The following is a 15,041-nucleotide window of genomic DNA, read 5'->3' as shown; positions in this document are numbered from 1 at the left end:
CTCTATTTTCGCTGCCAACGTTTCTTTTTTTGGAGAGCGACATTTGTTCTTTATGTTTCTCTCGCTTTCTCTGTCTCACTCGCCTTTTCCTCAACTTTCTCCGGCGCAGTCGTCCGTTTCTCTCCCTTTGTTATCTAAATGTGTCGCTATCTTTCTTTTTCTTTCTCTGACTTTCTCATCTCTCAGCGCGGACGCAGCGCTGTCTTGAGACGTAACGTTTACCGCCGAGAATGCATAGATTTGATTGGCTGAGTGGTATCACGTGGGATGGCTTAACTCGCATGCAATTGGTCTGCGCGTTTCCTCATCCGCTAAACCACTACCGTAAATACTGCAAAAGCCGCGCCGCGCCGCCGGGTAAACAAAATAAAAACGCCGTCAGGTTTTAAATCACAACCTTCTGTTTTGGCTGGCGGTCCGGGTCCGGATGGGACGGCCTCTGGGTCCGGACCCGGACCGCGGTCCGCCAATTAGTGACCTATGGGATAGATTCTAGAATATTGTGATGTCACGAGAGGCTGGGTCTTGGAAGGGAGATACGTTCACCGGCGATGGCTGTAACTACTATGGCTCCATCTGCTGGTGGAGGTAGGAACTCCACCCCGAAACTCAGAGCATTCCCCTCACACCTGAAACCCACCAGGGTGTGACGACCGGGAGGCCTTCATGAGGGCGGAAGACACACCGCTGAGAGGGAGAGACGAGCTGCAGAAGAGCAGACCAAGACAGAAGGATTCCCCGAGGCAGGAGAGGACGGTGGTTTCTCCTTAAACAAGTGGATTTCCGTTTCCCCTCCAGAGACAAGACATTAGTTAAGTTTTACCGGCAAAGATCGACCGAAGCCTGAGTTGCCCCCTGTTTGGACTGTTTTCTGTTTAATCTGAAGGACGTAAATTAAAACCTTTGCTTACATTTTGAACCCGGTGTCCTCGCACTATTTGAACTACCCCGGAGAGAGCGGCGGCGCCTCTCGTGACATCACAATATAGACAACATTTAAAAAGATACATGTGAAGAAAACCTGTCACTAAATGTTCATACTGTTAGTTAATTTCCACTAGATGAAAACTTGAACTTAAAACTGAAATTAATGATTACATTCACTTACTACATTAGCAAGTAAACATCTGAACCAGGTTCAAAGCTATTCTCCAGTGTCTCATTTCTATTTTGGGTTTGTGATTCATATTTAAATGAACAAGAAAATAATGTTCACAGTTGTTCAGAAATATGGCCTTTTCAGGAAAAACGGTAAGCCTGTAAACACAAAGGATATGGTGAGATTTCACGTGTAGTTTTAGTGGACAGTCATCACGTCACTACAGATGAATTCATTGCCTAAGACTTGGATATGCTGGTGGTATTGTATTATACTGCATTATACTGACAAGAAGCTATATGAATTCTTATCACTCAGCACTTTAATCTATGCAAATATCAAAATGAAGAAAGAAAGAGTTAAGAAAGTCGAAATTATGAGCTAATGTATAGACGTAAGATATGCGCATGCGCGGGCTCCTTCGTAGTTTTGGCCAAAACCTCTTGGCGACTTTTTGTCAAAAGCGACTCGCGACAAATCCAGCGACCTTATCTGGTTTAATTGGAGACTTTTGCGGTGTCTGACGTGGGAGACGTATTGTTTGGCGTTTAACGAGGCTTTACCGTCCTCAGCGCGTCTCACAGAAGTCCAGCTGCAGTCAGAGCGCAGAGGAGACACACGTCACTCCAGACTGACAGTCACGTGCGCATGCGCAGAGCCGCCGCTGATCCTGAGGCGCAACACTGTTTCAATAAAGACAGAACTCTCTTCTCTCTTCTCACGCGACACTAATCACGACAGCTACACAATAAATACCACCCAGGACGTATTTTATCTCCCTACAAGTTGATTTATCTCGGACTCTGAAATACCGAAGATAATTTAGACTCGGCTGAAAGTGGACCTCTACGTCAAACGTCCCTCCTGTTGGTTTTGAGGTGTGGAGTGAAAACTTTTACAGTTCGGTAAAGTTGGCAAGATATTCACAGGCTTCCCGGTTCGTTCAGTAGCTCATCAGCGAGACGTTGTGAAAACACAAACCCACCTCTGTGTGACCGTAGTGACGTCACAACCAGCTGCAAGGAGCCTGCGCATGCGCAAATCTTAATCATAATCATGATTTCGACTTTCAAACCCTTCTTTTTTTTAGTGGCGGAAACGGGCTTCCATAGGAAAACACATTTCTCAGAAAACAACAAAAGATCGAACTCAGCTTATCGAAGGACGTTTTGTGGTCCTGCAGAAGGTGTTCGGCTTCACGACGCAGCTTAGTAAATACGACGGGCAAGATAAAGGATGGTTTGGTGACGTCATTTAGTCACGTGACATGAAAACCTCTGGTTTAAAGTAAAAACACTTTAGGTAAAAGTATTGCTGTTCATTTGCTCTGAGGGGCGTATGTTTTAGTTTCAGGCAAACTGAAAAACCCCAAATTACAATTTTCACTTTGACCGAAGTACAAATTCACTTTAAGTCAATGACACGAGGATGTACTTTTTTCAGTGTACGGAGCGCAGCGGCCTTGTAGGACAATACGGTGTTACAAGCTCTTTAAGATACGACGTGCCTCACCAGCAAGGGCCTTGTAGGTGAGGAGAAGTACCTTAACATCTATTCTTGATTTAACAGGGAGCCGGTGCAGAGAAGTTAATACAGGAGTGATATGATCCCTTTTCTTAGTTCTTGTTAACACAGCGTTCTGAATTCATTCAGGCACGTGCACAGATGCCCCGGATGAGAAAAGTTTCCTTCTACTGGAGCCCAATTCTTTCTTCATTCATCAACATTCAGGAATAAAAATGACTCTGTCATCAATTCCCCGCAAATGTGTTTCAATGTCTGACGGAGCATTTATTTGAGTTCTTGTGTTCCTCCTCCTCCTCCTCCTCCTCCTCCTCCTCTTCCTCCTCCTCGTGCAGAAACATCTACAGCATCAGACAAACAGGTGATGACGGTTTGTGCAAATCCCTGATGTTGTTTGGTGATAAATTAACAACATTAGCGTCGCTGAAAACATGACGTCACAACTGGACCGACGTTTCCTAAAAAACATACAAACAAAAAACTTCTCGTCCAGCTGTTTACTGACGTTTGTATCTCTCTCTTCATTAAACGTGACAGACAGGCAGAGAATTTAAAGGCAGTTTTACAGTTCTACAAATTAAAAGGTAGGTCTTAAGTTGAGCTACAGTCTGGTGTATTATTAGTGTAATGCTGCTTATGCTTACAAAAATATTTGTGTGTGTTGTCAACTTTTGATTATTGTGCACAACATTAATTTATCTCATTCACAGAATGTGCAGCTTAATGCAAAGAGAAGAGAGACTCCAAAAGCAGAAAGACACTTCTGCCTTTTTCTTTTGGTTTGAGCACCTGCCCCCCAAACTGTCTGAAGCTTGTTTTAATCTTCCCAACAATAACCATGTTTTCATCACTAAGACGTTTCTTTAGAGGAGCGCTTCATATGTTCACTGGGAGCCTTTTTCATCTCCACGTTACCTGAAGGACTTAAAGGGAGGAGGCTGCAGTCTGCAACCTTACCACTAGATGTCACTAAACACTACACACTGTCCTCAACAGACACTTTCATATTGTAATGGAAATGTGTGAACATTAAATAAATAAAGCAACATTTGTGTGTGTTGACAGCTTGTTTGTGTTGTTTGTGTCCTGCAGTGAATGTGAGGAAGACGTATGAAGAGCTGCAGAGAGGACATATTTATCTACATGTTAACAGGAGGACGTCACACTGCAGCCTTTCACTTAATGTGAATTATTACAGAGAATGAAGAGACGTTTATGCTGCTTACAGGTTCATCAAGATGATCTTCACATATTAACAACACTTTTATGATGTTTCCTTTTAGCAGAAGTAAGACGTTAACATTAAAGCAGCTTCTTGTTCTGCAGCTCATGCATACTAATGACGGAAAGAGGAAGGAAGCTCTGCTGGGTGTTGAACAGCAGCTTGTTACCAACTCCAGAAGAGACGAGCTGACCTCAGAGACATCAGCCTCCTCTTTAACGTAGACGTGTTTCTGGTGACTTACTGAATAAAGAGTTTCTGATCTGCTGATTGAACACAGAGGAGCAGCTATGAGTCCATCAGCCGGTGGATTAGTCGTCTTCCTTCTCTCTGTACAAGGTACTGTACTTCTACATTTATATTGTGAGGCCGTTACACACCTCACACACACACACAGGGAGCTGTGTTTTTACTTCACACACAGGTCTGATGTCATCACACACAAATAATGACTAAATGAACATTAACAAAGAAGAAATGCTCTGAATAATTTGTCTCTGTTGAACTTCCTCTAATCGTTCAGCAGCGTTTCTTTGCATTAGACCACATTTAGAGGCTGTTATTCACTCCGAGTCTCTGACGACGTCTGTTCTTCTTTTTGGAGCATTTTATTGTGTATTTCTGGTCATTTTTATTCTCTTCCTGGTTGTTCAGTGTCTCTTTGAGGGACATTTTGCAGCTTTGATCCGTGTCACAGATAATTGATTCACAGCCGGAGGCTGAAAAGTCACATTCTGTGGTTTTAGACAAATAAATATTGTTTTGGAAAATTCTATTTCTTATTTTTTGTTGGCTTTTGAAAGCCAGTCGAGTCTTAAAACACTTCTTATCAGTGACGTGTGATCTAATCAGCACATAAATGGCACGTTAGGGGGAGAGGTGTGAAAATGTGCGTTTCCGTGCCGCCATTTTGTCAAAAATTGAGCGAATATGGGCGGTGTCTTGTTTGTGTGTGTGTGTGTGTGTGTGTGTGTGTGTGAGGGCACATCCTATTATTTTGCATGTTATCATACAAGGGTCAAAGGCGTTGGCGTGCAGAGGGGTGATTTAATTAATCATACGTGTGTTAATAAAGGTATCTGGGCATTTGATGTGGTTTTGAAAATGTATCTGCCCCCGTGGTTACCATGGTTACCATAGTCGTCCATTGTTTGATTAAATAATGCAGCTAAAAGCTTATGTCAATTGTGTCAAAATGGCGGCCAAATTGCCTGAACAGACACACGTGTATTTTCACACTTTCCCCCCAAAGGTGCCGTTCATATTCTACTAATCTATATGTCACAGTATCGTTCCCCTCAGAGTTCTGCATTTCTCTACAGTTTCCATCTCCACTCTGCAGCAGACTGACCACAGACAGAAGAGCACAGAGCAAAGACACTCTTCTTCTCATCAACCAAACCCTTCTAATACTTCAACTTGAGCTTTTTCAGGTCCACAGGTTCAATACGTCGCTGTTCCTTCCAGCTGCAGAGTCCATGTGGACATCGTGGACTCTTTCATTACTTTCTAAAAACTCAATGATTTTCATATTTCTCATAATATCTTTTCTCTTCAGTAAACTACCAATGAGAGTGTGTCCTGTGATGTTGTTCTGAGTGTGACTGTGGTTCCTGATGTGCTGTGTTACAGTGATACAGAGTCAGGATGGATGGAGAGTGAAATACGATCAGACTGACGTCTGTGCTGCAAAAGGATCAACAGTGTATATAAGCTGTGACTACACACACCCACCTAGAATACGTCCCTCTGATATAAAGGACAGATTCTGGTTCACTAAAGTGAAAGATGGTGAACCTGTGGATCTGAGAACAGACTCTGAGTATTCAGGCCGTGTGACATATGGATGTTATAGTTATAGTGAGAGTTGTTATCTGATCATCACAGACGTGAGAGAGAGCGACTCAGCTGAGTACAAATTCAGATTCATGACAAACAAACCAGGAGAGAAATATACTGGTTCACCTGGAGTCACTTTGTGTGTCACAGGTAACATTTTATTTAACATAATAATCATCTACAAATGTTCAACATCTAGAAAACTAGAGTATAAATGTCTTCTGTGAATGTTGACACTTTAATAAATAATATTCACTGATTCAGGTCTCCAGGTGCAGGTGAGAAGATCAGATTCTACCTGGTTGGAGCTGACGTGTCACAGCAGCTGTGTTCTGTCTGATCGTCCTGGATACGACTGGTACAAGAATGAAGAGATCATCAAGAGAGGATCTTCTCTTCTAGTCTCCTCTGGTTCTACAGACAGATATTCCTGTTATTTCAGAGGATCTTATGGTCAACGTTCTCCTGCAGTGTGTAAGTTCACTCCACTGTGTCGGCCTGTGGAGCTTCAACAACATCTCACATGGAGGCACCAGACCGCTGCATGTAAACTAGAGGCATCAAAAAGATGAAGCACAACGTTCCTCAGGAGGTGGAGCCGTGGTCCACTGACCAGAGGGTTGCTGGTTCAATCCCCGGCCCCTGCAGTCTACGTGTAGAAGAGTCACTCACACACTGACACAACAATATGATTCTAATCACAGCTGTAAACACACTGGAGTCTAAATGTTAAAGGAGACACAGATCTTTATTTATGTCATTCTCTTATTAATAGAAACACAAATATAAACCATCAGCAGACAGAATAATGTGATTTTCATAAAGACTCAAGTGAATTATTCCAGAACATCAGTAGAAGTGACGTGTCAGCTGGTGGAGGAAACAATCAATAACTCCTACAACAACTAGAAGTGAGAGGACAGACTCAGCTAAGGACACAAGCAGCATCTAAAGAGAAGAATGTGTGGAGATATGAACATTACAAAGGATTAAAGGCTGCTTATTGTCACTTTACACCAGCAGGAGTCTCACCTGTGACAGCTGCTGTGATGAATAATAGAGATAGTCTGAGAGAAAGACACACAAGTATTCATTCAAATGATCAACTATCTACGCTAACATCTTCTAACCTCTTAGTATGTTTATTCACGTCTCCTCCAGATGGTCCACAGCGTCCCTCTGTGTCAGTGAGTCCCTCTGCTGAGATGCTGGAGGGCGGTTCAGTGACTCTGACCTGTAGCGCTGATGCTAACCCAGCAGCTAGCTACACCTGGTACAAGCAGGATGGAACGTCAGATCCTCGTCTTCTCAGTAAAGAACCTCAGCTGGTCTTCAGCTCCATCCAGTCCTCTGACTCTGGAAATTATTCCTGTACAGCTGAGAACCAGCTGGGGAGGAAGACGTCTGACTTCATCTCTATCGACGTGAAATGTGAGTGAAACAACCTTTTTAAAAGCAACATAATCACTACTGAGGTAGTGTTTTGTTATGAACTTCTATTTATTGAACTCTAACTTGTAACAATATGTTGACACGTCTCCTCCAGATGGTCCACAGCGTCCCTCTGTGTCAGTGAGTCCCTCTGCTGAGATGCTGGAGGGCGGTTCAGTGACTCTGACCTGTAGCACTGATGCTAACCCAGCAGCTAGCTACACCTGGTACAAGGAGGATGGAACTTCAGACCCTCATCTTCTCAGTAAAGAACCTCAGCTGGTCTTCAGCTCCATCCAGTCCTCTGACTCTGGAAGGTATTCCTGTACAGCTGAGAACCAGCTGGGGAGGAAGACGTCTGACTTCATCTTGATCCCTGTGAAATGTGAGTGAAACACAACCTCTTTAAAAGCAACATAATCACTACTGTCAAGTTCTCCAGGTGTTAATTATATTCATCTCGGCCCAAACTTGAAAATGGCTTGTTTAACCCAAATATCACAAGGGGACAACTCGGATCTGTTTTGGTCTTTTATTTTCAATCGTAATGGTTGTGGGAACCGGAATAGCTTGATAACCTTAAAGCAAAAATAGTAGACTAAATTCTACATCAAAGTAATAAAATAACAACAAAATAATAATTCATCATTAAACACCATTCTTTACCACATTAAGTAAATACACTAGCAAATCCAATTCAAAGAAGTATTTCCATTACAATTTAAACTTCTACTTTTCCTTTTACGGGTAAAAGATCAAAATCAACAGAAAATGGCAAACAAACTATTGCTTCAAACAATATTTGAAATGAATAAAATCCATAGCAGTTGCGTCTGTGGTCGAACATGAGCGGCTGAGAGAGGGCGGCTAAGCTAATACCTAAACATTTTATACTCCTGCCTGATGAGGGACGCGCTGGTGACTCGGTCCCTCCAGAAATATGGGTTGTATTTTTAGGGTTCCACTTCTCTTTAGTTCTCTGCCCCTTTCAGGGTTGGAGTTTACCGATGCTCCTTGTTTAAAATGCATGTGCAAACTGGTTTTAAACGCAATAACTACTAAGGTAGTGTTTTGTTATTACATCACATTACATTACATGTCATTTAGCTGACGCTTTTATCCAAAGCGACTTACAATAAGTGCATTCAACCATAGGGTACAAACTCAGGAGAACAAGAAACAAGAAAGTGCAATTTCCTCAAATAAGCCAATTTACAATTTGCTGTAGATGAGTGGCGTAATAAGTCCAATGTAAGTGCTACAGTTAGTGTGTTAGTGGAGGTAGAGTCTGAAGAGGTGTGTCTTTAGTCTGAAGACCATTTAGGAGCAGGACAGCAAAGAGTGGTGATCTAGTCGAGTATTTTGCTCTCAGTGAGGAGGAACAAGCAGTTTATCACATACAGAGCGGAAAGGGCGGGTCTGGATGTCGGGTTTGACCATGCCCTGGATGTTAGCTGGACCCGATCCATTCACAGCATGGTACGTGAGCACCAATGTTTAGAACTGGATGCGGGCAGCCACCGGTACCAGTGAAGAGAGCGGAGGAGTGGAGTAGTGTGGGAGAACTTAGGAAGGTTGAAGACCAGGCGAGCTGCTGCATTCTGGATGAGCTGCAGAGGTGGACTGGTGGTAGCAGGAGACCTGCAGGAGGGAGTCGCAGTAGTCCTGGCGGGAGATGACAAGAGCCTGAATCAGTACCTGGGCAGCCTTCTGAGTGAGAAGGGGACGTATTCTCCTGATGTTGTAGAGCGTGTATCTACAAGATTGTGTTGTCGCGGTGATGTTGGGAGTCAGGGAGAGTCGGCTGTCAAGTGTGACGCCGAGGTTCCTAGCGGTCAAAGTGGGCATTAGTACGGAGTTGCCAAAGTTGACCGTCAGGTCCTGGGTCGGGGAGTCTTTTCCCGGAAAGAGAAGTAGTTCAGTCTTGTCGGGGTTTCAGATGGTGGGCGGACATCCACTGAGAGATGTCAGTTAGACAGGCAGAGATCCGTGCCGCCACCTGTGTGTCCGAGGGAGGGAAGGAGAGAATGCGTTGGGTGTCATCGGCATAGCTGTGGTAGGAGAAGCCATGCGAGCGAATGACAGCGCCGAGAGAGTTGGTGTAGAGCAAGAAGAGGAGGGGACCCAGGACGGAACCGTGAGGAACTCCAGTAGTAAGAGGACAAGGTTCCGACACAGATCCTCTCCAGGTTACCCGGTAGGTACGGCCGTTGAGGTAGGACGAGAGAAGGGAGAAAGCAGAGCCTGAGACACCAAGTTCATGAAGGGAGGAAATAAGGATCTGGTGGTTGACTGTGTCTAATGCAGCAGAGAGGTCCAGAAGGATGAGGACAGATGAGAGAGAGGCGGCTCTAGCAGTGTGGAGTTGCTCTGAGACAGCAAGGAGAGCAGTCTCTGTGGAATGGCCTTGAATCCTGACTTGTGGAGGTGAAGGGGGTTGTTATGGTGGAGATAGGAGGAGAGTTCGTTAAAGATACACGTTCAAGGGTTTTGGATAAAAAGAGGAAGAAGAGAGACCGGTCTGTAGTTGTTTTCTTCAGAAGGGTTGATGGTGGGTTTCTTCAGGAGTGGGTTTACTCTTGCCTCCTTCAGAAAATTGGGAAAACAGCCAGATAACAGAGCATTGTTGATGAGACAGGTGAGGAAAGGGAGGTCAGGTGCGTAGATTGTAGAAGATCTGATGGAATGGGGTCAAGAGGGCATGTGGTCGGACGGGCAGAGGTTAATAGGGTAAGAATTTGGTTAGGAGACAGGGGGGTGAAGGAGGAAAGTGAGGGTGATAGAGGTGAAGTCAATGGGACGCGAGAAGTAGGAGGTGGGTTTGAGAAAGAGGAGTGTATGTCATGAACTTCTATTTATTTAACTCTAACTTGGAATAATTTGTTGACACGTCTCCTCAAGATCTTCCACAGCGTCCCTCTGTGTCAGTGAGTCCCTCTGCTGAGATACTGGAGGGCGATTCAGTGACTCTGACCTGTAGCACTGATGCTAACCCAGCAGCTAACTACACCTGGTACAAGGGGGATGGAACTTCAGATCCTCATCTTCTCAGTGAAGAACCTCAGCTGGTCTTCAGCTCCATCCAGTCTTCTGACTCTGGAAGGTATTCCTGTACAGCTGAGAACCAGCTGGGGAGGAAGACGTCTGACTTCATCTCTATCGATGTGAAATGTGAGTGAAACAACCTTTTTAAAAGCAACATAATCACTACTGAGGTAGTGTTTTGTTATGAACTTCTATTTATTGAACTCTAACTTGTAATAAGATGTTGACACGTCTCCTCCAGATGGTCCACGGCGTCCCTCTGTGTCAGTGAGTCCCTCTGCTGAGATGCTGGAGGGCGATTCAATGAATCTGACCTGTAGCACTGATGCTAACCCAGCAGCTAACTACACCTGGTACAAGGAGCATGAAGACTCACCACGAGCATCAGGACAGATCTTCACCATCACTGACTTCACAGCTGAACACAGTGGGAATTATTACTGTGAAGCCCAGAACCAGATGGGACGTAGTAACTCCACCTTACGTCTGATTACTTCTTCAGGTAAATCACATTCATTCTTCTGTTCTCTCACACATTATATCAACAATCCAACTAAAGAAGTGACTCACAGTAAACGCGGCCTTTAGCTCCTGTCCTCCACTCAGTTAAGCAGGAGAGCATTGTGGACTAGAAGGTGAACCTGAGCAGATACACTATGACCCCACTGAGAATCAAACCCTGGACCCTCGGTTCACCACTTTAAAGCTTCACCAGCTGAGCGTCCTGCAGACATCAGGTGGTCTGATGCTGCGTCGTCTCATCAAATGATGAAGTCAGAAGTGGAAGGAACAAGAAGAGTCACGTTAGAAGAGCTGAATATGTTGATACCTGAACAGAGTCTGTAGCTGTAAGAATGCAGGAGCAGCTCAGTAAGAGAAACGAGTCTGGAACAAACACAATGCTGTTAGCAACACAACAGTTAGCTAGCATGCTAACTAGTCAGCTTTGAGTATTAGAAGCAGTATATTGGGGGTTTGGATTGTGTCTCCAAATCATCTCCTCACGGAGTGTGTTTAGTTTCTGTAGCAGTAAACAATCTACAAAAGTTGCCATGACAACAGGACACAATAAAATGGCCGCCGCTCTTGCCATCCAGCTACGTTGTTTAGAAGACTTCTCACATATAATTTGAGTTAAAGTTCATCATCTGCATAGAGCAGATCTTAAGGTCCCAGATATTCTGTTTCACTGAGTTAAACATCTTATTTCCATCCTGTTGGTCCTTAATTCATCCTCCACCCTCCATATTTAGTAGTTTATATATTTGTTGTTTGTTTTCGTTCCCGTGTAGGAAAAGGAGCCTCCCCATGGCCAATAACAACAGCTGTTTTTGCGTCCACATCTGCTATTTTCCTGGTAATCATCATGATCCTCAGTGTCCTCTTGATCAGGTGAGCGGTTCAACTTCACTGATAAAATGTAGATATGGATGTGTCAGCAGCCGAGGTTTCTTAAAAACTAAAAGTGTGTTGCCAACAACGCCACCAGGTAAAAGCGAAGAGCCCTAGGAACTCAAAATAATTAAAAACAAGGTCTGTTTGTTTGGGGGAGAGCAGTGAAACAATGACCCAAGAGGAGACAGGGGCAGAAATACTAATAAAAGAATATTTATTTTAATACAATGATTAAAATATATAAAGGAAGCTAAAATAGTCCGTCCAAACTCACCACCACAGTAGAGCGAAGTCCTGCGCATCCTTAGTCCACCGGTTCAGACGTCTCTGACTGCCAGCTTCCCTCTGCTGCTGCTGCTGCTTCTTGCATTCGCTCAACACTGCGGTGTGTTCCTGCTCCCTTCTGCCTTCTTTCTCTTTTCTTGCCAGTGTCCCGTCTTCCTGTTTCAAAAAGTTCCGCCTCTGGCCTTTCCCCATTGGTCCATTGGGCATATGCCACTAATTGGTAACATGTCACTGGGGACGATTGTTAATTGAGGATACAATGCAAACCAACACTCAAAGCACACAATACATCGTTATATCGAACATGCAAACAATCATGAATCAATAAGTCATAAATCATGAACCATAAAATATGCAATCCATAAATCAATAAATACACAATCAATAAAACATGCATTGTCTCCAATCTCCACCCCGTGACAGATGTTACATTCAAGGAGTCGTTGAATCACTTAATTCGATCTTCTGTTTGTTCATTAATACATTTTTCTGTCCAAAAGAAAAAAGTCTCCACCAAGCAGCCGGCCTGCAGAGAGACCAGAGAACAACGCTCAGGTGAGGAGGCCTCTGGGAACATCTGGGAACATCTGGGATCATCATGTCAGGCCTGTGAGGCGGGGATTTAAAAGCCAACAATTAAAATATAATACAAATTCATATAAATTAGGAAATAAAAGTTACCAGCAACACTGGGAGTTCAACTCCAGGTAAAAAACGGCCCACTGGGAGGTTTTGTCAGGTCCCTCTAGTTCAGCCCACTCCTACGTCCTGGTTCTTCTTCAAACCATCTAGACACCACCTGTCGCTCCCACACGATGACAGTTTGTAGATGGAACTTCATTAACCTCAATGACCTTAATTACAACCATTAAACACATGAGACCTCCATGAGAACCTGTAGGGCCCAAAGGAGTCATTAGAGAACAAGCCCTGCAGATATTCTACTATCTGGTCCTTTGTACTTCAGTCCAACAATACTATCCAATAAGTACTTCTTGTTCTTTGATGCAGATCCCACCAGCGGAGCCTTGCTATGCTACCGTGAGCTTCTCCAGAAACCAGGAGGATCTTCTTCTCTACTCCAACGTCAGTCCAGCTCGCCCCCCCAGACGCAAGGAGGAGGTGGAGGAAGTTCTGTACTCACGTGTCAACTTTGAGAGTTCTGGTGCTGCCAGCGAGTGAGTCAGTGACAATCTTTACTGAATATGGATCCGTCTCTGCTTTTATCATCACTGTTTTATTGCTGTTTAAACGTGTTAATGATTAATATTCTGAGTTTACGGTTCTTTCACAGACGGAGATGTGAAGGAGCTGAGGATGATTCTTCTGCTCTGTACAGCACCGTCAGCAAAGCACCAAGAGAATGAACCCACACAGATATGTGGTCTGTTACTGTACAGAGTTTAAGCAGCTTAAACACACCTGCATGAATATGAGGTTTGACATGTTGTATATTCACCATCGTTAAGGCTTCCATCAGAGAAGCATCAGGGAGCCAATGGGAGGCCAGCTTGTAGTCTGTAATCAGCCTTTAAATGTTACTAATCAGCAATATGTTACTACCAGTTCTATACAAGCATCTTCAGGTACATTTATCTGTAAATAGTCTTTACCAATATTGCCAATATGCTTCTATTGATTCTCATAATGTTTACTGAAGTTTTTGTTTTGTATGAGAACTTGTCTCAACTTAAAATGGCTGAATTGGACTTTCAGAGTGTTTTAAGCACCTAGTGGTAGAAATGATAATGTAGAAATGTTTAGGGTAGAATTGTAGTTTGTGTGTTAGATATTAGTTATTACATTAGCATGTTAGATGAAGTGACTGCAATATGAATCAAACCCAATTCATAGTCATTATAGTCATATAATTACTGCACACATTGACCTGCTACAATGTAACGTTAAGACTTGGAGACGGATGCTAATTGGCGTCCTTGATGGATTCCAAAGAGTTTTTTCTCCTGTCAGGTAGTAGATGAGCAAAGTTTGTACGACAGCCCTGCGAGGCAAACCTTCTGATTTTGGTTCATATAGAACTGAGTTAAACATAATGGTTAAGATGTGTTAAGTTTACTCGCTATTAGATGGTGAGATTATGATGCTTTATTATGTTTACATGAGGAAGCTTTAAGCCAAAGGAGTGATCATCGAATGTACGCTGAAAAAAACGATACTTTGGAGCAACTTGTATTGGACAGTAGTCCAATACAATTCTATATTTTGCTTTATTTCAAATAAAATGTCACAACAAACAGTATTTTCTGTGATAGAAAAGTAGAATGTTCATATAAGATGAAACTGAAAACATTTTGTCACAGTCAATGTTTGATCTTGTTTAATAGAAATAAAGACAGGAAAATTCTCTTCAAAAGACCTTCAGCTTTACTCGTCTTCCCCGAGGTACAGAATGATGCACTTCAGCAGACACTCAGCTTCACCTCACGGCTCTACAGTGCAAACACTACAATACACGAATGGCTACTTGGAGTTACAGTAACTGAGATTTACAGAGGCTTTCAGCTGCTACTGGGAAGTATACTGGTTCATGCAGTGTACTGGTTCATGCAGTGTACCGGTTCATGCAGTGTACCGGTTCTTGCAGTGTACTGGTTCATGCAGTGTACTGGTTCTTGCAGTGTAACGGTTCATGCAGTGTACTGGTTCTTGCAGTGTACTGGTTCTTGCAGTGTAACGGTTCATGCAGTGTACTGGTTCATGCAGTGTACTGGTTCTTGCAGTGTACTGGTTCTTGCAGTGTAACGGTTCATGCAGTATACCGGTTCATGCAGTGTACTGGTTCATGCAGTGTACTGGTTCTTGCAGTGTACTGGTTCTTGCAGTGTACCGGTTCTTGCAGTGTACTGGTTCATGCAGTGTACTGGTTCTTGCAGCGTACCGGTTCTTGCAGTGTACTGGTTCTTGCAGTGTAACGGTTCATGCAGTGTACCGGTTCTTGCAGTGTACCGGTTCTTGCAGTGTACTGGTTCTTGCAGTGTACCGGTTCTTGCAGTGTACCGGTTCATGCAGTGTACTGGTTCTTGCAGTGTACCGGTTCTTGCAGTGTACTGGTTCTTGCAGTGTACCGGTTCATGCAGTGTACCGGTTCATGCAGTATACCGGTTCATGCAGTGTACTGGTTCTTGCAGTGTACTGGTTCTTGCAGTGTACCGGTTCTTGCAGTGTACTGGTTCATGCAGT

General features: G+C 43.7%; 1 protein-coding gene across 2 annotated transcripts; it reads left to right on the top strand.

Annotated features, from left to right (window-relative positions):
- The first annotated feature begins 3,693 nt into the window (after positions 1 to 3,693).
- LOC120814167 (B-cell receptor CD22-like) lies at positions 3,694 to 14,214 on the top strand. Of its 2 annotated transcripts, XM_078079841.1 has the most exons (9): positions 3,699 to 4,184; positions 5,478 to 5,834; positions 5,949 to 6,158; positions 6,846 to 7,115; positions 10,402 to 10,662; positions 11,453 to 11,552; positions 12,341 to 12,395; positions 12,852 to 13,018; positions 13,135 to 14,214. In XM_078079841.1, exons 1-9 carry the CDS (start codon positions 4,136 to 4,138, stop codon positions 13,205 to 13,207), a joined length of 1,542 nt encoding a protein of 513 aa, XP_077935967.1. In that variant the 5' UTR covers positions 3,699 to 4,135; the 3' UTR covers positions 13,208 to 14,214. The 2 variants fall into 2 exon arrangements, with proteins under 2 accessions (XP_077935968.1, XP_077935967.1); XM_078079842.1 differs by lacking the exons at positions 10,402 to 10,662; positions 11,453 to 11,552; positions 12,341 to 12,395; positions 12,852 to 13,018; positions 13,135 to 14,214 and adding exons at positions 7,231 to 7,500; positions 10,017 to 10,393 and having other exon boundaries at positions 3,694 to 4,184.
- The last annotated feature ends 827 nt before the right edge of the window (positions 14,215 to 15,041 follow it).

Source organism: Gasterosteus aculeatus, chromosome 9 (assembly GCF_964276395.1).
Source record: "Gasterosteus aculeatus chromosome 9, fGasAcu3.hap1.1, whole genome shotgun sequence".
Lineage (NCBI taxonomy): Eukaryota > Metazoa > Chordata > Actinopteri > Perciformes > Gasterosteidae > Gasterosteus > Gasterosteus aculeatus.
The sequence above is the reverse complement of the archived record's forward strand: the minus strand, read 5'-3'. Positions and strand labels throughout refer to the sequence as shown.

Coding starts and splice junctions, on each gene's coding strand:
- LOC120814167 (XM_078079841.1), top strand. CDS start 4,136: ATGAGTCCATCAGCCGGTGGATTAGTCGTCTTCCTTCTCTCTGTACAA. Junction 6,159..6,845: donor TCAACGTTCTCCTGCAGTGT/GTAAGTTCACTC, acceptor CGTCTCCTCCAG/ATGGTCCACAGCGTCCCTCT. Junction 12,396..12,851: donor GACCAGAGAACAACGCTCAG/GTGAGGAGGCCT, acceptor TCTTTGATGCAG/ATCCCACCAGCGGAGCCTTG.